Below are 27,797 nucleotides of genomic sequence, written 5' to 3'. Positions count from 1 at the left end.
TGTGGCTCTAAACCACTGACATATATTAAGCCAGTCAAAGAGTACAAGTATCTGCCTTACAACAATACAAAACAAAACAACAAACAGTTCAATATTGCTGAAATTATACACTATGATGTATAGTAACCTAACACTCTTTCATAATTTCACTGGTTGTCTTTATGTATAATATTTCATAATATATTAACTATTAAATTATATCATGAAAATGTTACCTTGACAGACAAATTACTATTACATAATAAATGCTGTATGATGCATTATACATAGACATATTAATGTCCTTAAATTAATGTTAAATGAGATGAAATCTTGACAATAGACATGTCTTTATTGCATTTTTGTCATTATTAGTGTTTGTACATTAGTGCTTGCACCAGATAACATTTGTATCAAATCTATGTATTAAAATGAAGAAAGATTGAACCATAGTGTTATAAAACATGGTTAACTCTTAATTACATTACAGTACACATATACCAGTGTACTGGCATATTACAAGTATGCATACCAGCGTACACATGTATACCAGCGTATTGGCATGCAACAGTACATAATTATACCAGCATACTGGCATATAGCAGTACATGTATACCAATATTCTGAGACATTACAGTACAGTTGAACCAGTGTTCTGGCATATCAGTGTACTAGCATAATTATTTATGAAAGGTGAATCTCCCAAAGTGTGTACATAGTTACATTATAATTATGCTGTCACCCTTCAAAGTGATTTTTGTATTTTCTGATCGCAAGATCAGTAAATACATAGCTAACATCCACAGTCTAACACAAAATTTCCTAACAGACCTAACAACGCAAAGTAGTTCTCACTCAAAACTGCTTAAAAACCAGCAAATTAAAAGACAGAATAATTTTTAATGTAGGCATTTAACGAATTACAGTGCATTGAAAGTTCAGATTAGTCAATAGAAATATGAGGTTACAATCACAAATTTCGCGGATGAATATCATTTTAATCAATGAAAATGCTATTTTTAGCTATGTCAATTACTGAAGTATACAAATAAGTCTGACTGCCGAGTAGTGGAATATATACATGTCGGACTGTTTTGGCGAGAAGATTTTCGCTAAATTATTTTTATCAGTGTTAAACAGGTTTATCGTGAACAAAATACCTTCGCTGCGTAAGATGAATTATAGTATATAAAAATAAACCTATATAGGAAAATACATACAGATAGTCAGTATGATTTAGATTGCAAAGATCAGAAAATACCACAGGGCTTGCAGCCCTTTGATTTTTCACTGTATTTTACAGCTGAATAAAGGCTGTTTCCCCTAGCCCAAAATAGGTATATTTTCCCCTTAAAATGCTAATATTTTCCCCTAAAATGCCTCATGCTCTTCCTTACTTAACAGCATATGACCTACATCAGCCAGAAGACAGAAATCTGTCCCTACATATAGCCATCGTTATGTACCATGCATGTTAAATTTAATTGATATTAATTTTTTCATAAAATGTGTGGGTAAATTTCATTTTCAGTTGTTGGAATTTGATTTCAGGTTTTCCCCCATTTCTGATTTATTGCGCTTTATTTTCCCATTCAGAAAGCCACAGGTTATTTTGAAAATTGGAAAAAAAATCACTGCTTCATTTTGGATGTAAAAAAAGTACTAAATTTTCTAATAGATTTACAAAATTGATATATTGTAAGTTAAATATTTAATTCAATCTTCCATAAAATACATGAACAATGTCATGAAAAGTGTACCTAAAACGATGTATAGATCTATATCTTATTTCATTTTCACTATAAGCAACCTGTTTTGAAGTAACCTTGTATGTTTGTTTGTTTGTCATTTATAACTTGCATGACTAACTCACCCAGGTGTATATCTATCCAGCAAAGCTTACAATATCAACATAAATGAGCCATGTCACGACAAAACCAACATAATGGGTTTGCGACCAGCATGGATCCAGACCAGCCTGCGCATCCACGCAGTCTGATCAGGATCCATGCTGTTCCCTTACAGACCCTATAACAAGTAAAGAAACTGATAGCGAAGAGCATGGATCCTGATCAGACTACACGGATGCGCAGGCTGATCTGGATCCATGCTGGTCGCAAACCCATTATGTTGGTTTTGTCATGACACGGCTCAAATACAGTTACACCTGGTCATCTCTACAAGCAATGCTACCAGCTGAAGTATGCTTCTTTTATTTGACAGCCACTACTCAGAATTTTTTGGCACATAACAAGTAAACAATATTACTAGTTATAAAGACTTTTAAAATGTTACTGTATATTCCCAGTTGAAAGGCTTATAATATAGCAAATATCTATTTTTATCTTATTTTTATATAATATGCAGCCACATTACATGGAACAAATCTTCAATGCCCAAATGTTGTTGCTGGGTGTGTAGATAATATAAACAACATACGTAATTTTGTCCAATGAAAACATTACAATCATCATTACAAACATTTTTACAAACATGCTGTAATTTAAATACCTAATAGTTATCTGTCAGAATTTCAGAAACAAATGAGTCGCGTCATGACAAAACTAACATAATGCGTTTGCAACCAGCATGGATCCAGACCAGCCTGCGCATCTGCGCAGTCTGATCAGGATCCATGCTGTTCGTTATCAGTTTCTCTACTTGTTATAGGGTTTGTAAGCGAACAGAATGGATCCTGATCAGACTGCGCGGATGCTGGTCGCAAACTCATTATGTTGGTTTTGTCATTGCTCGGCTCAAATGTGCTACAATGAAAGAAACAACATTTAAATTGAAGTCACTTACATTTCATCAAAGACTTTATCACATTCTGTCCGACCAACAAGATGTCGGTATACTGTGAAGAAATCATCAAATGTGAACTTGTTCGGATCTATTGTGTCATTCTATAATATAAACATGAAGAAATCATCAAATGTGAACTTGTTCGGATCTATTGTGTCATTCTATAATATAAACATGAAGAAATCATCAAATGTGAACTTGTTCGGATCTATTGTGTCATTCTATAATATAAACAAAACAACATGTTACTAACAGCAATACAACAAGAAGAAAATTTATGTACTTTTAAGCAATACTGTTATCTAATGTAATCATACAAAAAATCTATGACCAAATTTAAAACCTGAAATGAAGTTATTTCAACTACAATCTGATAATGGCTGTTTATTGCAATTATTCTCCACAAATTAATACAGTATTTTTCACAATTTTTCTTCCTTAAATTAACATCTTTAACAGAAACTTACATATACCTGTAAGTACATAAAATAATAGATGGAAAGTTATTATATAATTTTGAAATATAATTTATCATTCTTTATAATTTTCACTTGATGACCCATATTTTTAGAGCAAAAATAAGTCTGAGAAGAGTCATTCTTGATGAACTTGTCACAGTGACAATGTCATGTTAGGCTACCTGTCCTGATCAGGGGGAGTAACTGATGCGATAGTTTAATATTCTAAGTAGACAAACGCTTTGTACGCAACTACAAACTAAATATATCAAATACAGTAATATTCTATGAGACTAAATGATGTTTTAAAGTATTTAATTGAAATGCAAGAAAAAGATGTTTCACAAAACACTGATTACTCTGTATATATTTTTAGAGTTTTTTTTGTGTTATGATTTAGCTGAATGGCATAAAACTACATTGTTATGTGTATACGTGGGTATTATTGTTCTTGGCTATATGCAAGGAGAATAGATAACATAAGAAGGTCAATTATTGCCTTCCAAAATAACGTTCTATGGTACAATGTAACAAAACTCAAATGTAGAACATTGCAAAAACAACCACAGAACATGTTACATTTAAATCTCAATAATAAAACCTTGTGTCTTGTAAAGTGAATTGAGTAATCCTATAATAGGATGTTACTTTAAGGCTGATAATCAATAGTAAAATAATGATTTCCAATTAAGTTATAGGTAAAGTACTAACTTTTGAAGCTTTGAATCCCGTTGCCTCTATAGCTTTCTCAACACGCCTCCTATCATCTTTATTGTCCTTAGTTATCATCTTTATAATACTGTAACAAATAAATATATTATAAATTTAAAGTAGTGAATATAAAAAGAAATCATGAAGTCTACATGTTTTTCTACTACGGTTGGAAAATCAAATCTCAAATTAACAACCACTTAATAATCAAATGACTAATGATGAAATAATTAAGATCAGACAATTTCTCATATGTGATTGTCCAATGCTGCAATATGTTATAACTGAATACCTTTTAGTACAGTCAAGCTCGTTTTTTTAACATTTAATAAATATTGAATCATCAGTCAGGTTTTCTTATTTTTTACTGGTTTGCTCTTTAAATCACATGGACGCAGTCTGTTAAGGTCAAAATTTCAACTTTCTACCTTTAAACAGTCAAGAAAGACCTCAGGTGCCAAAATATTCTGTGCATTATTTCTGGCAAAGGCTTCCCTAAAATAACTGGATAGCTAACTAAGTGGAAGAAAATTACCATGCCTGGCAGAATAAATACACAACCAGTATGGTTTATAGAATATATAAAATTTATAATGTCACAGAAAGTGACTCCTACAGGCATGCATCCTTATTCTAAAATAAAAACTCATAACTTTATACTGGAAACAAGAGCCGGTTGAACCGGGTGATGCTCCCCGAATAGGTTTTGGCCACAGGAAGGTATACCTCTTGTTGTGTCAGAGTTATGTCACAGACAAAGTTCATATTGTAAAATCAATTCAAATATTGTGCACCACACATTGCCTCAATATGGTGATCATTTTTGTGAAATAGTTGTAAAATCCAACTTCAAATAACGAAGTTATGCGCCGGACATGATTTTGTTGCAAGGTCATGCTGTGACCTTGACCTTCAAGGTAGCGAGCCAAATGTTGCATGCGACACGTCGATTCAATATGGTGATCATCTCTGTGAAATAGTTGTTAAATCCCACTTCCAGTAACAAGTTATGGGCGGACACGATTTTGCTGTAAGGTCAGGCCGTGACCTTGACCTTCAAGGTAGCAACCCGTCTCAATATGGTGATCATTTCTGTGAAATACTTTTTAAATCCAACTTCAAATAGCGAAGTTATGGGCCGGACACGATTTTGCTGCAAGGTCATGCTTTGACCTTGACCTTCAAGGAAGCGACCAACATGTTCCGCTCGACACATTGTCTCAATATGGTGATTATTTCTGTGAAATATTTTTAAAATCCGACTTCAAATAACAAAGTAATGGACCAGACACGATTTTGCTGCAAGGTCATGCTGTGACCTTGACCTTCAAGGAAGCGACCCAAATGTTGAGCGTGACACGTCGTCTCAAAATGGTGATCATTTCTGTGAAAAAGTTTTAAAATCCGACTTCAAATAACAAAGTAATCGGCCGGACACGATTTTGCTGCAAGGTCATGCTGTGACCTTGACCTTCAAGGTAGCGAGCCAAATGTTGTGCGCGACACGTCGTCTCAATATGGTGATCATTTCTGTGAAATATTTTTGAAATCCGACTTCAAATAATGAAGTTATGGACCGGACACGATTTTGGTGTAAGGTCATGCTGTGACCTTGACCTTCAAGGTAGCGACCCAAATGTTGTGGCGACACGTCGTCTCAATATGGTGATCATTTCTGTGAAAAAGTTTTAAAATCCGACTTCAAATAACAAAGTAATGGGCCGGACACGATTTAGCTGCAAGGTCATGCTGTGACCTTGAACTTCAAGGTAGCGACCCAAATGTTGCGCGCGACACGTCGTCTCAATATGGTGATCATGTCTGTGAAAGACAACCCGACGACTATATGCTCCCCCAAAATTTTTCGGGGAGCATAAAAAAATTTTCCTTGAAAGTGAAATGATATGAAAGTTTATCTTACTTTATTTCATCTGAAAAGCCTCAAAGTGATACATAAAACCCTGATATCTATATAAAACAGTGATATATAAATACATAAATTATATTCATCTATTGATTGATCTACTTCCTCCAACATCACAGTTTTATAAACAGCATTTATGAGAACAAAAAGGATGTTGCTCTTTTAAAATTGTTATATATGTCTATATAATTATCAGCTATCAACAAACAAATATTGCCTACATGGTAATGTTATGAGTAAATACAAATCTTGCTATATATATGTTCATATAGAACCATAAAATGTATAGCAAGTGTATATTACTGTATCAATCAACCAAGACACTAGTTCTATATACGAAGTTTTCAGACATGTTTCTTCCAAGCTAAACATTTAACAAACAATTATTGAAACATTAACTTAAATAACAGAATGAGCAAAATGTGCAGCCTGACCAGAACTCAGATGCAGAATTGCCAGAATACTACCATTCCACAGATTTACAGACTGAGCTATTGCGCTTACACATCTCCCAAAATCAGTGAACAGTTCTATACTATCTATATTGAAATTTGTTCTCCAATTTCTAATGAATTGATTTGGGGTTTTATATTGTCATGGTCCATCGACACAAATCTCACAGGGAGAAAAATGTGCAGCCTGACCAGGACTCATGCAGAACCCTTGGACTATCATATCACATTCTACTGACTGAGATATCCTACCTCTTACACATCTAATACCTTAATTTGTGAACAGTTACATGCCACTACACCATTAAACATGTTACAGACAATAATTCAAAGATTAACTAAGTATTAAAACATACATATTGATCATTATTTAAGACCAGCTCCATTACAAACAATGCATGTAAAACTATTTGAATATTTACGATTGCTTTACCCAGTAGCTAAAGTTGGTAGAACTAACAACATTGCCTTACTTTATGACAACATAAGACTTGACCTTCATCAAACCCACATGAAACCCTATGTACAGAAGATACAAAACACCAAATATTTATTGAACATATCAATTAATTAAATAAACAAGGAACATCGCAATGCGATGCAACCAGGTTTTCAGCAAAATATTTCACAGAAGCTTTGTCATGAAGGGGCATTTGTTTTTAATTAAACTTTTAGGAGGAATTATGGCTTTTTTAGTATTCCTCAAACAAAAATGATTGAGAAATTTTATGTTGTCTATTCGCCTTTTTTTCCCAAATGTTTTAGAAAGGTAAACAGTACTTTATTTTTGCTTAATTTTTGCATTTTTGCGTCTCTTGTCATTTTCTTTTGTCAACAATATTGGCGTGTGGTGTTTTGTGTGATATCAAGAAAAGTATGTTCACAATTTAAAAAAAAAACTTGAATGATGTTTTGGAAGAAACATGGGAATTTAGTGAGCGCCAGGGCACTTGATGACAAAGCTTCTGTGAAAGTTTGGTCAAAATCCATTGAGAAATGTAGGAGAAGTTGCGCACTGTAGAAATTGTTCACTATAATATACTGTATAAGGAAAAAATATACAAAGGGCCATAATTCTATCAAATATTATCCAAACACAAAACCCCGACAATATGTGCCAGGCACTTGATAACAAAGCTTCTAAGAAAGTTTGGTCAAAATCCGTTGAGAAATGTAAGAGGAGTTGAGCACAGAAGAAATTGTTCTCTATATATTCTGTATAAGGAAAATATATACAAAGGGCCATAATTCGGTCAAATATTATCCAATCACAAAACCCCGACAATATGTGCCAGGCACTTGATAACAAAGCTTCTAAGAAAGTTTGGTCAAAATCCGTTGAGAAATGTAGGAGGAGTTGAGCACAGAAGAAATTGTTCACTATATATTCTATATAAGGGAAAAAAACAAAGGGCCATAATTAGGTCAAATATACACCAATTGCAAAACCCTGGCAATATGTGTCAGGGCACATGATGACAAAGCTTCTGAGAAAGTTTGGTCAAAATCCGTTGTGAAATGTAGGAGGAGTTGCGCACAGAAGAAATTGTTCACTATATATTCTATATAAGGAAAAAAAACAAAGGGCCATAATTAGGTCAAATATATACCAATTGCAAAACCCTAGCAATATGTGTCATGGCACTTGATGACAAAGCTTCTGAGAAAGTTTGGTCAAAATCCGATGAGAAATGTAGGAGGAGTTGCGCACAGAAGAAATTGTTCACTATATATTTTATATAAGGAAAAAAAACAAAGGGCCATAATTAGGTCAAATATTATCCAATCCCAAAACCCGGACAATATGGGCCAGGGCACTTGATGACAAAGCTTCTGTGAAAGTTTGGTCAAAATCCGTTGAGAAATGTAGGAGGAGTTGCGCACAGAAGAAATTGTTCTCTATATATTCTGTATAAGAAAATATACAAAGGGCCATAATTAGGTCAAATATTATCCAAACACAAAACCCCAACAATATGTGCCAGGCACTTGATAACAAAGCTTCTAAGAAAGTTTGGTCAAAATCCGTTGAGAAATGTAGGAGGAGTTGCGCACAGAAGAAATTGTTCACTATATATTCTATATAAGGAAAAAAAACAAAGGGCCATAATTAGGTCAAATATATACCAATTGCAAAAACCCTGGCAATATGTGTCATGGCACTTGATGACAAAGCTTCTGAGAAAGTTTGGTCAAAATCCGATGAGAAATGTAGGAGTTGCGCACAGAAGAAATTGTTCACTATATATTTTATATAAGGAAAAAAAACAAAGGGCCATAATTAGGTCAAATATTATCTAATCGCAAAACCCCGACAATATGCGCCAGGGCACTTGATGACAAAGCTTCTGTGAAAGTTTGGTCAAAATCCGTTGAGAATTGTAGGAGGAGTTGCGCACAGAAGAAATTGTTTACGCCCGCCCGCCCGCCCGTCCGCCCGCCCGCCCGCCGACATACCTCAATCTAATAACCAGTTTTTTCCTTCGGAAAACCTGGTTAATAAGCTATGAAAAATGATAATTAAATGTTAATGAAAGATGGATGGAAGGATAGACAAACAGACAAACTGTCAACTACATGCTCCAATAATTTTTATCAAAGAGCATAAAAATCAAGCACCGATTATTTGAAAATGTCATGATAAAACTAGAGACAAGAAATCAGTGGAAGTATCACTGTTATAGAGAATCTGGTAAAGAAGGATATTAGCATATAATTCTTCCTTACACATGAACTATGTTTAGGGAAGAATCTGTGAGACACATAAATCAAGTTGTAATATCAGATCTCCAGTGGGCGGGGTGTGGAAAACAAGCTAGGATAAGTGAGGTTGGCCAAGCTTGAGTATTGATTATCTATAGACAGCACATTGTTAGAGAAGAAAATGTGCCAACCACTGCTGTATAATAACATCACTCACTAACCTATTATAATGTTTCACTATCAATTACAGGTCAACATTAGGACAACAAATGTTTAAATTGGTACATCATCATCATATAAATGTTGACAGTACCTAGAACTGATACCACCTGTCATAACACATCAAACATTAAAACTGGATTATCTTAGGACCAAAAACTTGATAAGGACAGTATAAAGCCATATATGAAGTTTCTTTAACCATACTACCCTACCAAAACTTTCACCCTTCAAATTGTTAAGTCAAAGAGGTGCAATTCTACTGTTTAGTGCTTCAATTTGATAAATACCATGGAAAATGCATAAGAAAACCACATAATGCCAAAAATAAAAGCAACAGAAAACAATAAATGTAAAATCTAGTTAATTATACAATATCACTTTATTCCTATCATGGTTAAATGATAGATCAATTAATATTGGAAACAAGGACTTAATTAACCATGTCTATATGAGGGAAACAATCCTAAACCTTAGGGTTAAACAGAATAATGAAATTAATGTATATACTAGTGCTTTTTATACAGTTCCCTTTGCACATTTCAAAGTATTATTACCTCTTAACATGTTAATATCTCATCAAAACCATTCATCACTTTTTAAAGACATTTTCAAAACAAGTACTGACTGAATAGCCAATAAGACCATGCAGACCATGATCCGACTGCGACAGCTGACCTGGGTCTGCACTGGTCCTATACATAGATTCAGTTGCCATTAGCAGGAGAGGAAATAATGTATAAAGAACAAGGGTTTTTTTTTTACAGCAACCATTGCATAATAACAACTAACATTAATAAAGTTAGTTAGCAATGTCGAATTTCAAACAAAAGGATGTATAAGGGAGCTCTAGGTAAGTAAATGGACAACTTGAGAGCTTTACAAGTATATTAATTAATGCAAAGCCCCCAAGCAAACTCTATGCCAGAACATTCAAAAGTGCTACACAATACATCATCTTCAAAATTTAGTGAACTCTTCCTCACTACTACAAGAAAAGGATCTCCTTTCATGAAATATGAACAAACCAGAAACAATAGTGACTCTGCATCTTTACAATTTATCTTTATAAAAACTGTAATGAATCTCCATACAAAGGTATTCATTTAAACATCAACGAAGTAAATATGGGCATCTCTGACACCAATGCCAACAAAGAGGGTCATGACAAAAAAAATATACAGCCTAAGCAATGATCTTGTTAGACTGCATAGATGTACATTCTTGTGTCACTAGTCTCTGGTCCTCCAATTTTTTAACTCATTTTTGACCATTTATTATTAACATCATGCACAGCTACAAACACTTACTTTTTCACCGGTATTTTTCCATTTACATCTAGTACATGTACAAGTTTTGTGTAAGCTTTCTCAAGGAATGTTAGACAGCTGCCATTCAGGGCCAGCAAGTTGTTGGCATACTTCAGTAACTCTTCACTTAGCAGCTGAAATGTATAAACAATACAGTTTTTTAAAAGTATATCGTATAATATTTAAAGTTCAAATAATCATCATCGCCAACTTAATATTTCTCATTGTATAAAGCTTGTGGTTAGACCAAGGCATAAAGTACCAGCAATTATCTTACTTTCCCTTATTACAGAAAATTCCTATTTATCAATTAGTTAATTACAATGACTAGACTAATTGGGTCATGGTGGCTCTCTATTGCTGACATTATCTATATTACTTTAATATTAACTGATTAATTTATAGAATTCACAATGCACAGATCACATCAAAATGTCTGTGTAAAATGTCATGATGGCCATATTCCAGGTTTAGAAGTTATAAGATACAAGGTACAGTGTTAACTTTATTTCAGGTACAACAAAGGCACCTTGGAAATAGCCAGATTTGAACCTTCACTGGCAGATGCTGAATAATTTAATATTGATATAGTACAATTATATAGAAGTGCAAAAAGGTCAAAGAACAAATCATCACACCTTAACAGTTATCACATGAACATGTTTAAGTAAATGTGCTCTTTTATGCAATTCTCTTGCATACAGCCATACATATTTCAAAACTACAAATATTCTTCCAAACAGATAAGATAAATTTAAGGGTTATCACATTATCATGAAAATTCTGAAATCTAGCCAGTTTTTTCATGTGGCAAATTTTTTAATGTTCTTGATTTTGTCTTAATTATACAACAATGACCTTCATGTCAAATACTCTGAATGAACATTCCTATAAAGTTTGATCAGAGATAAATGGTTTGAGAAACATTATTATCAGAAAAAAACATTGATAAATTAACAATGGATATTTAATGATTCTAAAAACGTCATAAAATTATGCTAATAGACCCAAGTTTTCACACAAATTTATGTAAATCGTGCTGTAAAATATGGCTGATGCCAACGTGTGTCAGAACATTCTGTATAGTGATTGCGCCAAAACAGTAAAGAAGTACCAGACAATGTCCCACAAGACCATACAAACTCTTAAACAACTGTTACTCTGTCAAAAATATTCTCACAAGTATGTTTTCAGTAGAAAATAAGGAAACAAATTGTATGAGAGAAAATTGCCATTATCACATGTTGATGGACTTTTCAAAACCATATTATTAACTTCTGAAAAATTATTTTCATTAATTCTGACAAATACTTTGTGACCCTTTTTTTTCTTTCTGCCAAAATATTATTTGTTTTGCATTAAATGTTTTAGATAAATTGGCAACAGACTACTAATTAACTTCAAAAATACAAATTTCTTCTGTCTACACATTATTCATTATTTATAACTTATATTTTTGTTTAACATTGATTTTAAAATAACACAAAAGGTCATATATGAATGATGACTTTAAGCTTACATACACTTTTTGTACTTTGAAAGGAAATTTAACAATTCAGAACTCCTGCACAAAATTTCAGCCACTCTCTAAATAATTTAAATTATTTTAAGTTATAAGATAAAAGCTTTATTATTTCATCTTTAAACAGTAGAATATTAATTTTTTGTTGGTATGTTGATAAAATCTCTCTTTAAACTTGATTAAATGACCATGAAAACAACCTCATTGTACAGTTTTTGAAATTTTAATACATAAGTAAAATGGTAACAGTACAATGCTGTCAAAAAAAGAAAAAAGAAATCTCAGCAAAAATTATAATACTACAAAATAATTATTTTTGACCACCAATGTCATTTTAAACAGTGACTACAAGTAGAGAAATTCTGATAAAAAAATAGTAAAGTCATAAAAGACCAAACACTTCTAAAATATCTCAATGAAATATATACTATATCGTTCATAGTATAATTACACAATAAGCTGTCTGGAGGTAAAAATAAATCATTTATTGTGTACTATTTAAAAAACTAACAAAATGTTTTCATAGAAAATAAGATTATAAATATTGTATTAAAACTGTATATGAAGTTTGACCTTGAGCTATAATAATGTGAAACAATTTAAATGTGATAAGAGCACTTCACATAAAACCACAAAATCCTTTATTTATCTACAAAACAAACTTGAAATAGTTTATACAGTTCAATTGTGTTGAGTGTTTCTAAAACCTTATAGCTTCCTCAGATCTGTTTCTGGAACCAACCAGTACTCAGAAATTAGTGAATAAAGTTTCTTGCTGAAGGAAACAACAGTTTGCCCCAGATGGGGTTTGAACATACATGGCTAAACTTTAATCAAAGTATGTAAAATTTGTTAAATAAACAAATACTGAAATTTCATATCTTATCTAAATTACTTTGAATTCAAAGATAACATAAAAAATTTGTCTATCTAATCATTTATGTTGAAGCTTGTGTCATTTAAATAATGAATATTTTACTATATATCACAACTTGACCAATGAACATGCCACTCTATAATTCATATAACCTGGCAGTTTATTACATATTATAGCAGAATTAGATAACAATTTGGTTAAGTGTGATAGACGTTATTGGATGAACGATAAATTTCATTTTGTTGCCATGTTTGTCCAGTACTGTGAACAATCGTGCAAGCTTAGAAATGTTGAAAATTTCAGCCAAGTAAAACATAAGGTGACCACTGGCAATAGTCTCTATACAATATACCTGAATGAGAGGAATAATATTTATAGACAAGTTTATCTTATAGTTAAATATCTTATAGTTAAATATCTAATAGTTAAATATCTTATAGTTGAATATCTTATAGTTAAATATCTTATAGTTGAATATCTTATAGTTGAATATCTTATAGTTAAATATCTTATAGTTAAATATCTTATAGTTAAATATCTTATAGTTGAATATCTTATAGTTGAATATCTTATAGTTGAATATGTAATAGTTGAATATCTTATAGTTAAATATCTTATAGTAAATATCTTATAGTTGAATATCTTATAGTTAAATATCTTATAGTAAATATCTTATAGTTAAATAGCTAATAGTTAAATATCGTATAGTTGAATAGCTTATAGTTGAATATCTTATAGTTAAATATCTTATAGTTGAATATCTTATAGTTGAATATCTTATAGTTAAATATCTTATAGTTGAATATCTTATAGTTAAATATCTTATAGTTAAATAGCTTATCTTTAAATATCTTATAGTTGAATATCTTAAAGTTGAATATCTTATAGTTGAATATATTATAGTTAAATATATACTAGTAAAATATTTAATAGTTAAATATCTTAAAGTTAAATATCTTATAGCTGAATATTTTATAGTTGAATATCTAATAGTTGAATGTCTTATTGTTGAATATCTTATATTTGAATGTCTGACTTATAGTTAAATATCTGATTCATTACAGCATGACTAAGACAAATAAATCTAAAATCATCAAATGAATTTGACCAACAATACAAACTTTTCAAACACTCATTTTTATCACTATAGTAAGTGGAGACTATGGTATGTTTTGTAATTTGTACTGTGATGTGAAATAAATCCACCCACAACATTGATAATGTTTCATTTGAAGGATAAAAATATTATACCACTTTATATATTATAATATTGTCAATTCAATCTGTAAAATTTTAAGATGAAAAGTTTCTGATTTCATGTTTGACAAAGTAGAAAAAAATTATAACTCAGTACTATGACTTGACAAAATGTATAAATCAAATTTCTTGGTTATTGGACACAACAAGAATGAAACATCTGAAGAAGCAAGTGCTAAATTTTTCAAAAAACATTCAAAATAGGAGTTCAGAGGAATATAACCCAATTCTTTATATGGTTAGGAACTTCAGCCGATATTGCTGATGTTACAATATAACCCAATTCTTTATATGGTTAGGAACTTCAGTCAACATTGCTGATGTGACAATATAACCCAATTCTTTATATGGTTAGGAACTTCAGCCGATATTGCTGATGTTACAATATAACCCAATTCTTTATATGGTTAGGAACTTCAGTCAACATTGCTGATGTGACAATATAACCCAATTCTTTATATGGTTAGGAACTTCAGTCAACATTGCTGATGTGACAATATAACCCAATTCTTTATATGGTTAGGAACTTCAGCCGATATTGCTGATGTTACAATATAACCCAATTCTTTATATGGTTAGGAACTTCAGTCAACATTGCTGATGTGACAATATAACCCAGTTCTTTAAATGGTTAGGAACTTCAGCTGATATTGCTGATGTTACAATATAACCCAATTCTTTATATGGTTAGGAACTTCAGTCAACATTGCTGATGTGACAATATAACCCAGTTCTTTAAATGGTTAGGAACTTCAGCTGATATTGCTGATGTTACAATATAACCCAATTCTTTATATGGTTAGGAACTTCAGCCGATATTGCTGATGTTACAATATAACCCAGTTCTTTATATGGTTAGGAACTTCAGCCGATATTGCTGATGTGACAATATAACCCAATTCTTTATATGGTTAGGAACTTCAGCCGATATTGCTGATGTTACAATATAACCCAGTTCTTTATATGGTTAGGAACTTCAGTCAACATTGCTGATGTGACAATATAACATAGTTCTTTATATGGTTAGGAACTTCAGTCAACATTGCTGATGTGACAATTTAATCCAGATCTTTATATGGTTAGGAACACAAGTTGATATTGCTGATGTGACAATATAACCTGGTTCTGAATATATGGTTATTAAGGAACTTCGGTCAACATTTCTGATGTGACAATGTAACATTGTGCTGATGTGACAATGTAACATTGTGCTGATGTGACAATGTTACAAAGTAGGCTAATTTAATATAGGAAGAAAATTCAACCTGTTGAAATGTGATGATGTAGGGATTCTATTTATTAGGACAGGCACTTCATTACACAACCATCTCTGCTAATATAAACCTATAATGTCTGATCTATCAATGATGATTTGAATGTCAAATGGCCATAAAGTATATGATATAATTTACACTTAGTTCATAATTTAGAACTTGTTTGCATTCTGGTAATTGTGTTATATTCCCAGGCCTAATATAACTTCCATATTCCAGATACTTTCTCCCATCATAGCCTACTACCATTGTTAGTAATTACAGCTTGTCATGCAAGCAATTTTCCCTGGCTTTCTTACTCAATAACTGCTGTATCCCTTGCTAGTTCACACACTATTATACATGATAGAAACACTTGTTGTTAAAGAAACAATGTCTAATTGAGACTTTGGCTCCTCGGATAAGGCTGTTGCTTTTGCCTGTCCTTTACTGTTAAGGGTTTAAATCCCATAGAGGGACCAAGGGCTATACTCAGGAGTAGCTTTTACCCCACAGTGCATGAAGGAATCATTGACATTGTCTAACTCCACTGCTCCACTGACTTGTGTGACAAATTAAAATCAGGACCACAGCAATGTGTGGGGGGGAGCATTTTATTGTTACTTGTCTACTATATCATTAGATAATATATACATAACAATATAACACTACACCACCACATCTATAATTTTTTATCTATATTATCATTATATATAATTGTCTAGCCATTATACTAATGATATTTGGTCTGCATCTATTAACAAATTTCCTATCACTGACATAATATGATTCCATATGTCTGTAGAACAATTATTATCTAATATAAGTCTACTAGCAACTGGTTATATCTATGTATAAAAACCTAGCAGATTTATTTCCTGAACAATTTCTACTTGGGATTATATATCAAAAAAAGCTTTCTTTATTTAAAGGCAAATTACTTCTAAAAATTGTTGTTGTTTATTTTTTATTTCTTAAAAAGAACTATTCCTCTGTATTGTCTTGTTACAATTTTCTAAAACCAAAGCATTGCGGCCATTAAGCTAAATGCCATATTTCTCTTCTCTTGCTTTTTAGAAATTAGTAGTTATAGTGATTTGGTAATTTATATTGAAATCAAAATACCACTTTATTTATGATTTTGACACATTTATGATAAATTATTTTGGTGCATTTTCCTCTCAGCGATTAGCATCTAACGTGCATAAAATATATCATTAAAATATTACAAAACGCTTTTTTTGCCTTTTTTGAGAGTCATTTCTGAGGCATAATGTGCCTTAAAATTAAATATTTATAAAATTAAGCCTTTAAATTAAATATACATGTATATAAAAAAAATTGTTTTAAATAATTTCAATAAACTTTATCTCAAGTCCTGTAATTTAAAACCTTTTCAAACTGTGTAAAATGCAATCACATACAATTTTCTCATCTGTCAAGTCGAAGTTCAAAGATATAAATCCGGTTTTATTTGTTATTTTAATACCATGACAAAAATACGAACTCAAACTAGTTATCTCAAAATTCAAATTTATACAACTTGTCTAACCATCAGCTAAATAATACAACATCTCTGATTACATGATTTCTACATCCTTGAAATTAAAACTGTTTACTTAAACTTTTATAAAACTTTACAAAAACAACAAAAACTTTTATATTATATTTGTACTCTGAAAATAAGAAAATATTGCTGGGATGCAAGTATCATTCCATAAATTATGTTAATGTTTTATAAACATATGAAAATCTTGTTTTCTAAATATACTATAAAATGTGTTCAGGTTGATATACAAGTTGGAACAATATTTTGAGTGGGAGGATGGAGGGGGTGGGTGGGGTAATGTGTTTCATATTTTGGCAGGTGGCTAATTAGCATACAGTATTGGAATATACATTACATGTATGACAAGATAAACTGAATGATGGTGCATTATCTATCATACAAATCATAACATGTAATTAAATCAATGGCATTTCTCTATCTGGACAATTCATCTACAAGATTAAAATCACTTTCCATTTCACAGTGCTATTTTTCTATTTTCTTGGAGTTAAAAAACACTTGCTTATGATACTTGTATAGAGCCTCTACTTTCTTACAGCCTATTTTAAACCAACTTCTGTAACACTGTACTGCTTGAATAAATGATCAAATCTTTTCTTCGATCGGGTTTTCAAGTCACACTGACAATGTAAAGGTCATGTTGTGTCCCTCTCCTTCTTTTACAGGTGGAGGAAGACCTCATGTGCCTCTCAATGAATTATTTCCAGTCTGTGTGGGCACAGGATTTGGAACCACAAACCTTTGACATCACATAAAAGATTTCAAAGTCCTTGTCAAGATTCAATCAAACAGCAGCGAGAGGCAAGTGGTTTGAAGACAGTGGCCGTATCCCTTGCATCAGTGACCTTGATAATTTAATCTTGAATCCAGATTCTGGATTATTCAAAACTGACAATTCATTGCACAGCAAGTTGTTCATTAATTACACAATGATATCAGGGGGAAGGGTGAGACACATATATTTGTGGAGCATTTCAGCAAACCATTTAACTTTTGAATACATACAGGGCATATAGATCTGTGCCAAAAGTAAACAAGTTGGATAACAACTGATTAGATTATATAATTATTATCTGTAAAAGTAAGAATATTTTGCATATGTTTATCACAGGAAAATTATTATCATTTTAGATATTGCACAAACTTAAGCATTTCTGGCTGAAGAAATCTATACTTATCAAAGAATTTCGACAAAAATCTAAAGCATCTGTTAAAGTTGAGGAGCAGGTGTGGACATGTGTTATGTCGGAGTCTGAGCACTCACACAATCTAAATAATGCATCTATTTCATGTTGATGTTCAACAACAAATGTATCAAGGATATAAGTTAAGATTGAAAATGTTTTGTGGCCAAAATATTATACTTATTAATACTGACTACAAATTAGAGAACCTTTCAATTAAAATTAATTTAACAAGAAAATTCAAAATTAATGTAAAGCACTACTGGTAGTGTCTTAATTTAGTTAACTCAATACTGACTATATTACTGCTATAATATGACTGCTATAATATGACTATAATCATTGATATACATGTAGAAATTTAGTTGCTTTCAACTTTTACAATTTAACAACAATTATACTAAATTCTATTATACTGCAGTGGTCATGTTTTGACTGCAAGAACAAGTTTTGTTTCTCACAGTCTATAGTAAATCATTTAAAGAGGATTTAACATTTACATACATTGTATAATTAGGTAAACTGTTAACAGGTAAAATAGGTAATATATATATAACTTTGTATACATACATCTAGCTAGCAAAGGTGAGAGGAGTTGTGGTTTTATAGAGCTATGTGCCAATGGCCATTTCTTTGTTTATATACAAATCAAACAGCTATTAGTATAAGCAATATCACACAGTTGTGATTGTTTAGAATAATTAGCAAACTATTAGATAAAGAGGAAAACTATAAGAAATGTTATGGTCAAGTTTCCAGTTACCTTGGTGAACACCTGAAGGGGAAGAAAAGCATCAGCACTTGATAAATAAATCACATAATATATACACCAAAACAGCAAGTTAAAACATAAACATGCAGTACTATATTAACAAATGCATTCACACCATACACCTATATAGTATATACAATGAACATGTATATACAGGCAGGCAAATGCAAGCTTCTACAGGCATAAAAATTGTTGAATTTTATATCTATATTCTGCCTTTGTTTCATTTACGACTGATTCTAATTATAATATATATTATATTATAGTGAATGTCTTTAAAGTACTATGAATATGAAAAAAAGAACTAAATTGGACACAGACATTATATATAGTAATCAATTATCTGAATTTTAAATCAAGTTTGATCTGTGTAATGAGAAATCAACTTATCAAAGCCAGTGTTAAAGAGGAGGTAACTCCAACAGACCGAGGGGTATCTTTCTTTTAAATTTGATGGATTTCATGTCAAGAAAATGTGTACAACAGATTAAAGTAAGGAATTGTAAGAGATGAAGTATATTAGAGCCATTATTTACAGGAATATAATGAATACACAGAGATTCCTGGCATGCACTTACAATACAATTATATATCAATAACACCATTATATTAGCTATACGGTCAAACTGTGCAGAATTTCTTTATAAACATCTATTACAATGTGAAGACGGTCCTGGAAGTTTGCGAAATTGTGTCAGAGCATTTTCATTAGTAATAGTTTTGGACTAAAGACTTTAAACTACATATATTAAAATCATTTTGGATCAAATTTAACAAATTTTGTTTTAAATATTCATCTCCAAAGTAACACATGTATATTCCAAAGAGCATACTTAAAATATGCATTTGTCTATAAGTTGTCTTCAATTTTTAAATCTTACAGTTGGATTACAATAGCAAATAGTATCAAAATTTAAGACAAAAAAATTGACAGGATAATTCTGTAAGATAAAGTCTGACTGCCTTTTCATGAATGTCTTCTCTTTATGCAAAAGCCATGTAGAGTCTGTTAGTTGTAATAACAAAAATCTTGGCTTGACCACTATAAACAAAATATAACTTGGCAAACATTCTCATAATGTCTATTTTAAACCTCTTACAAGAAGTTTACTTTTGCCCACCTATATTCTTATACACAGTAACAAATAACATGTTGATTTAACTTAAGTTCCTATTATAAAAACCTATGATTTTATAAACTGTCAAATTTTTTGTTTTGTTTACTTTATCCTCTATGAAGCATTGTCTGTGCTTTTCTAACCCAATATAGAATATATCAACAGCCCTTGTAAATAAGCTTAAATCAAGGACATATCCTTCCTAATTGATATTCATTTGAAACAAATTTTGTGTACATAAACTAAGAAATTATTATGCATGTAGAAAGACGGGCTTACTAATTATATGCAAACAAAATTAAATGTACTTTTAGATACATAAATGGTTATTTTATTCTATTTGTCTCAATGCTATAGATATGTGATATGTTTATAAAATAAGCATTAAACACTGATGCTACTACAACATGCAAATTAATATCATTCTATATTAAAATGTAGGAAAGCTAAATCATTGTCTTGAATGGATACAATATAATACAGTAAAATTAAAATACTGCAGGTATAAACTATCTAATAAACCAAATAGTGATTAAACAACATGGTATAATTGTAAAACCCAGGTGCTAAAATAATATAACATGAATGTTTTACAAGTTAAAGTAAGTAAAATTACTACGATTTATCAAGCAAAGATAAAAATATTTGTGCAGATTAATTAAAAATAAACATGATTTAGGAAATACTATAAGAACAGGCCAATAACAATATGATAAGTTTTGTACTGTTTTGGGGACATGCTTTTCAAATCATCAAAATTGGCGTTTGTCCTGCAAAAATATTTTCATTAATACTTTACATAAATAATAAAATTTTGATGTAAATTAAACAAAAACAAGATCAATCCTGTCTATTTTTGACATTTTTCCACCTTTTGTCTTTTAAGACAAAGATGATATTTCTTCTTTTCTCCTTAATATAGAATTTAAGGAATTTTATTCTGCCTATTTCTTATGCTAGTTTGCTGTGTCATCATTTTTTTAAAAGATTTGTTAAGCCTAACATATATTTTATAAGAATAACAATAAATCAGAAGTGTGCTCTCTTATAACCAAAAATAATTATTATTCAATAAATGTTATTTAAGAAATGTTATCTTTTTTGTGTTTTCTCATCAGAGAGCACCTAAAAAGGGAGGTAATTCAGCACACATTCCTGTGTTTTAATACTGTCAGCTCCCCATTTTTGACTTAGTAAACATAATAAAATAAAAAGAAGTCCTTAATGTCAATCCAATTTGAACTTTTTAACTTGTCAAGTTAACAACTTTGACAGCTATCCACTTGAATTAGCAGTTTTACAGGTTGACATGATATAAAGGTTTATACAATCATTCTACTCAAACTGTTTTATCATAATTGATCTATGTAAATTATTTCTTTATATTGTTTAAGTCAACCTTTCTGTTCTTATCTCTGTTTATTATTTTATTGCTAAGTAAGTCTTACCAGTTTTTTTTAACTAGATAATTTTAATTAATAAGTTGTGTTCTGTGACAATTATAACAGTATTTCAGTTATAAATACTAGTGAACAATTTTTTACAAGTGTTCTTGAATTCTGTACCAGTAACCTGCTTTGTGACCTTAATTTTCAACCTTCCAACAAGACCAAAATCATTAACCTTACCAACAAATTCAATACATTTTTTTAGATTTTAGTTTAGTACAAAGAGCTAAAATAAGCAATAGCTAGAGAAGAAGCAAAATAGACAAGTTATTTCATTTTGAAATATTTGAAGTATGGGTTTTAAATTAAACATGAAAGAAAGTCTTTAAAATAAGCAATAATCACAAAAGTTTTTTTTTCAGCAGCTTATCATTGTGTCTGTTATTCAGTACAGCCCCCACAGACAACAGTATTGTTAATTATATACTCTACATACAAACATGCTGTCTACCACATGACACACCTACATGCATCATATTACACTATATATACATCTATCACACAAGACAGGTGCTCCCTTAATTGAAGTTTGCTATGTAAATCACTATTGATTGTTTTAAGGCAGGGTCTTATAGAAGAAACAGTGTGACAAACATCAACATGTGTTTGTATAGTAATACATACTGCTGCAAGCTCCCGACTGGCACACACAAAATTTACTAACTCCGTGTTCACCATATCTGTACCGTAAACTATTGTCACTGTTTTATCTTCTATTGGAACATCTTGTGGCCCAATCATACATGACTCACGTAATTTACCTTCCTGCAAACATATAGCATTAAAATAATGAAATAACTATACATGTTATTATTTGTTATCAATAAGGGAAATGCCATCTTCCAAATCTGCCAGTCATACAGTCTGAATATTGTCATATACTCAATACAATGTTGGCTACTATCATGTGTTACAGGAAAACAAACTCAGATTTTACCAACTCTATAAAATTTTCTTTCTAAATAACAACCTCTATTAAGACCAAACTTTTAACTTCTTGTGTATGCAATATAGGTAGAAATTCATTTATCTTAAGAAAATGTAAATAAAATAAAATTAGCTCATATATTGGCTGCTATTTAAACACAAGACAAATCATGTGTCTGACTGTATTTAGGCGGTGATTTATTAAAGAAACTCTCACAGGGAAATTAGATCATTGCTGAAAGCAAGCATTGATTTTTTCTCCCAATACATACAGAAGAGGTTGATGAAATATAATCTATTTGTCACAGACTCTGTTCTTCAGCTTTCAATCTGTCAGCTAACAGCCACTTGGTTTTCAGTGTGTCAAATCACAGTTTGTGAGCTCACAATCTGTCAGCAAACAGACTGCTAGCTCTCAAGTTGTCAGTTCACAGACTACTAGCTCTCAAGTTGTCAGGTAATTGACATTTAGCTCATTTGATATCAGTTCACAGACAATTAGCTCATTTACTGTCAGTTCACAATTAACTCATTTACTGTCAGCTCACAGTCTACTAGCTCTCAAGTTGTCAGTTCACTGCCAATAAGCTCATTTCATGTCAGTTCACAGACAATTTGCTCATTTACTGTCAGTTCACTGACAATTAGCTTATTTACTCTCAGGTCATTGACAATAAGCTCATTTGATATCAGTTCACAGATAATTTGCTCATTTACTCTCAGTTCACATACAATAAGCTCATTTCCTGTCACTTCACAGACACTAAGCTCATTAACTTTCAGTTCACAGACAATTAGCTCATTTACTGTCAGTTCACATACAATCAGCTCATTTCCTGTCACTTCACAGACAGTAAGCTCATTTACTTTCATTTCAGATTATTAGCTCATTTACTCTCAGGTTACTGACAATAAGCTCATTTGATGTCAGTTCACTGACAATTAGCTCATTTACTGTCCGTTCACAGTCAATGAGTTCATAAAATGTCAGTTCACAGACAAGCAGCTCATTTACTATCAGTTCACAGACAATTAGCTCATTTACTTTCACTTTACAGACTCTAAGCTCATTTACTTTCAGTCCACAGAAAATCAGCTCATTGAATGTCAGTTCACAGATAATCAGCTCATTTACTTTCAGTACACAGACAATACGCTCACTTACTGACTGTTCACAGACAATTAGCTCATTTACTGTCAGTTCACAGACAATCAGCTCTCAACATGTCAACTTACATTCTTCTACCTGTCACACTGTCAGTTTAAAGATCATTATCTCTCATGTTGACAACTTGTTGTTCAGAGACAATTATTAAGCTCTAAAGTTGTCAGCTCTCTCATTATACGGTCTTTTACAGGTAACAGCTAACAATGACAGACTTTCAGCTGACATTACAGTTCTTTCTGTTGGCAAATAAAGTTTGTCAGCTTACATTTATCGACCATCGTCACCTAATGGGGGGGGGGGGGGGGGGGAGACAATGTCACATTTCATTAACATTTTGTCAGCTCACATGAACATTTTGTCACATCACATAAACATATTGTCAGATCACATGAATATACATGTATTTTGTCAGCTCACATGAACATTTTGTCACATCACATAAAAATATTGTCAGATCACATCAATATATTGTCAGCTCACATGAACATTTTTCACATCATATAAACATTATGTCAAATCACATAAACATTTGTCACATCACATGAACATAATTATTGTCAGATCACATTAACATTATGTCATATCACAATCATATACTAAATATAATATGAACTGTTTTGTAAGCTCATATCTTATAATCATAATAAATGCAATTTAAAATAAATCTTTTACCCCTTTTGGTACTTTAGCATTTTTCCCAGTCCTTGTATCTCTGATAATGGAGATGTCCAATGAATCCATGTCCTGAAATTATAAGACAAGATATACAGTACATTATCTAGACATAGCAATATATACACTAGCCACACAGCTTGTCAATACAGCCTGGCAACATATTTACCATTCCTTCATAGTAAAATTATATGCAATATATATAATTATAACACATATAAAAATTTCAAATGCAAAGTTTAAACAAAATATTATTCTTTTTGGAAACATGAATATCTTAACTATAAAGGCTACATAATATAAATGTCATAACTTGATGTAACAGTGAATTTCTTTTCAATTTTTTTTAACAAAATCTGCTTCACATGTTTTTTATTAATATCCATGAAATGAATCAATAATTAATTTGTCATACTCATAATGCAAAGTAAAAGTATGTAAAACAAATGACAGGAATTGTCACAAACCAGGTTTTCTATCAATAATGATGTCAGGTTATTCCCTTAAGAAATGTCAGGGGCTGTGTGCCAGGAAGAGTATTCCTCTATCATGTACATATAGAAAAAGGGCCATAATTTACCCAATTAGTCATAGGGTAGCTATGACTCTCATTTTAATGAAACGTACAGTTAAGAGTATTTACATATTGATTATATATTTGTTTGTTTGTTTGATTGGGTTTTACGTCACACCGACACAGTATAGGTCATATGGCGACGTTCCAGCTTTACAGGTGGAGGAAGACCACTTACATATTTGTAGAAATAAAACAAATGGCTATAATTTGGTAAAAGGTGTCACTAAACCCAGACAATAATCACTAGGTCACCTTGTGACAATATTTTTCTATTAAATTTTGGTTGAAATCTGCCAAGGTATGTAGGAGGAGTGGTGCACACAAGAAATTGTTTACTCCTGTCCGCCAACATTCACTATGCTTTAAATAACCAGCATTTTCTTTTAGAAAACCTGGTTAACAATTAACAAACATGCTGTATAATCATAAAAAGTTCTAAAATAATTACTAACTAAAAACAATTGTTCTAAATTTACTATAAACAACAATAATATGTTTCAAATGTACATGTAATGATATATTTATATTGAACACTACTTCATCAACTAAGATATTTTTACTATAAAAATATAAGAATAAGAACTTAAATCATGCTATAATAGGTTGCAACATTTGGCAAAACTGGAAAAAATGATATATGAAGTAAAATTGTTCATATTTATCTGAGAATAATATAAATATTATAATAAATAAAACATTATCAGAATATAACATCCTTTTATCAACACCATACACACTGTAACATACTCAACATTTATTACCTACAAATGTACTTAAAACAACATTAAGAAACATTATATTAGAGGTTTTTCTGTCATAATCTCTTTTTTTTTGTAATGTCTGTTTTTTTATTCAACACCTGTTTTTCTCAACTTATTATGCAGTAACAAATGACAGTTGCATGCATGTGCTGTAACCCCTTCTTCTCAAACTTCAAATGTTCTGGTGCTCCATGTTTAGCTGTTTGGTAACTTGACAATTAATAAATTTGTTCCACTTTTCATTTTTACCAGGTTTATTCAATACAAATAAATTTCCAAAAATTTAACAAGACATGCACAACAGCATTTCATATTTTGCATACAAGCAATTAAATATAATCTCACAAACAAACATTTAAATGTGTACAGTTTGAAATAATATTAAACAATATACATCATTTTGAGAATTTCAGAGAAACTTGTTTTTCAATATTATCAATATCAATGTCTTTCCTTTTCCTTTTAATTTAAGTCAAACTGACACAGAAAAGGTCACATATAACGACTTTCCAGCTATACTGGTGGAGGAAGTCTTTACATCAACCACAAACCAGCAGCTGAGTGGAACTACTAATATTCTGTAAGCTAGCTTGATAGCTTCCACACATGAAAGAATCTAGTCCCTGGCTGGAATCGAAAATACAGTCATTTGTGGTGAGAGGCAAGACTAGTGGTTTCAAGTAAATGATGTTAACTACCTCTATAAGTTAATCAATATCTGTAATACAGTTATAATATTCTATTTTCAATTTTATTTTATTTCTCTGATGAAAATATCACAATATTTTAATCTGGGCATTTTTATATTAGTACATTTTCGTTCAGTGACCATATAATGATGACCTTTGACCCAGACATATACCACCTACAAATGTTCTCATTTATTGCATGAATTATCATATTTTGTCTTATTTTATTGACAATAATCCCCATATGAAACAGATAAACCATAACATAAATATTCCAAAAGTATCTTCCAAAATTGTATTAGTTTTCAATTATACTTACTCTACTTATTCAAATCAAGCTGAAATGTTTCGCTCCAACAGTGTAAAGATAATTTCAAACAGTAAAATAAGAAAGTCAACTATTATTTTGCAAGTAAAAATTAAAAAAAAAAATTATTGGAGGTCTTTGTGCATTATTTGCAATTTTCAAACATTTAATAATTTCATATGTTAATAACCAGCCAATTATTGTTGGTATCATCCAGCTTATGTTTCCAAATTCCATGAAAGTGCTACAATAAATGCATTATTACTGGAATATTGAATGCATTATAATTTAAACATAAGCGTATGAATTCATCTGATATACAGTTAGCTAATGTCCAAACTAGGGTGCAGGAGGGAGGGGGCAGAAAATATCCAATGATACAATCCCAGACTTGGGGGCATATGTCCTTGGAGGTAAAGGTCAAGGTCACATTTAGAAGTCGGGGGGGAAATGCTTGTCTTAAGAGAAAATTCTACATACATAAAGGTATTGTAATATAGCTTGGCACAAATGTTCATTATGGTGAGGGGTCAAACAGAGTGAAAAATTCAGGTCCCTTTGACCATGGGCAGGTTACATGCAGAGGTTGTATTTCAGGTAAGAAAATGGGAGTATTGATCAACAAATCATCATGAATTGTGGGATTTTAATGCAAATATTCACTATTAAAAGACTGAGAATTTGTCACCAGAGTATTATGTGATAAATTGGCACTCTGATGGGGGTGGGGTGTGAAATGCTAATATTGTAGGCTTTGAGCTTTTGCAAGCAATTTTGTAAATGTCAATTTTCTACTTCTAATAATCATGATTATTATCATTAAGTATCAGAAACATTTAACAAGCTTGTTTTATTGACTTTTGCTAAAAATCATTACATTAATGCGTAAATGTGACATCCCATTGAATGTGCATTTGAATTCAGTTTGACATATGTGTAAAAGCTACCCTTCGTTAACAAAGCACATCATTTCCTGTAAAGTTGTTATCAATTTTACAAGTCACAGACCTCTGGGACAATCAATATGTGAACACTAATGCCAACATCAAGTCAGTTCTTGTTATTCCACACTGATGAATATAACACCAAATAAACACTACTTGGTCTAACTTAACCTGTCAATTTCAACAAGAA

At 31.3% G+C, this 27,797-nt stretch overlaps 1 protein-coding gene across 10 annotated transcripts in view; it reads right to left on the bottom strand.

The window, feature by feature from the left end:
* Nucleotides 1–27,797, bottom strand: part of LOC132747313 (1-phosphatidylinositol 4,5-bisphosphate phosphodiesterase beta-1-like) — a 106,429-nt gene that overhangs the window by 54,084 nt on the left and 24,548 nt on the right. For all 10 annotated transcript variants that reach the window (XM_060736665.1, XM_060736670.1, XM_060736718.1 and 7 more), the window contains 5 exons: nt 24,330–24,401; nt 22,187–22,327; nt 10,562–10,695; nt 3,954–4,041; nt 2,785–2,885 (listed from right to left, as the gene is read on the bottom strand). In XM_060736665.1, coding sequence (XP_060592648.1) covers nt 2,785–2,885; nt 3,954–4,041; nt 10,562–10,695; nt 22,187–22,327; nt 24,330–24,401 — 536 coding nt within the window. The remainder of the gene's footprint in view (nt 1–2,784; nt 2,886–3,953; nt 4,042–10,561; nt 10,696–22,186; nt 22,328–24,329; nt 24,402–27,797) is intronic.

The sequence above is a fragment of the Ruditapes philippinarum genome, unplaced genomic scaffold (genome assembly GCF_026571515.1).
Source record: "Ruditapes philippinarum isolate M1 unplaced genomic scaffold, ASM2657151v2 ctg1349_1_1_1_1, whole genome shotgun sequence".
Lineage (NCBI taxonomy): Eukaryota > Metazoa > Mollusca > Bivalvia > Venerida > Veneridae > Ruditapes > Ruditapes philippinarum.
Note: the sequence above shows the minus strand (reverse complement) of the source record. Positions and strands in the feature narration are given on the sequence as shown.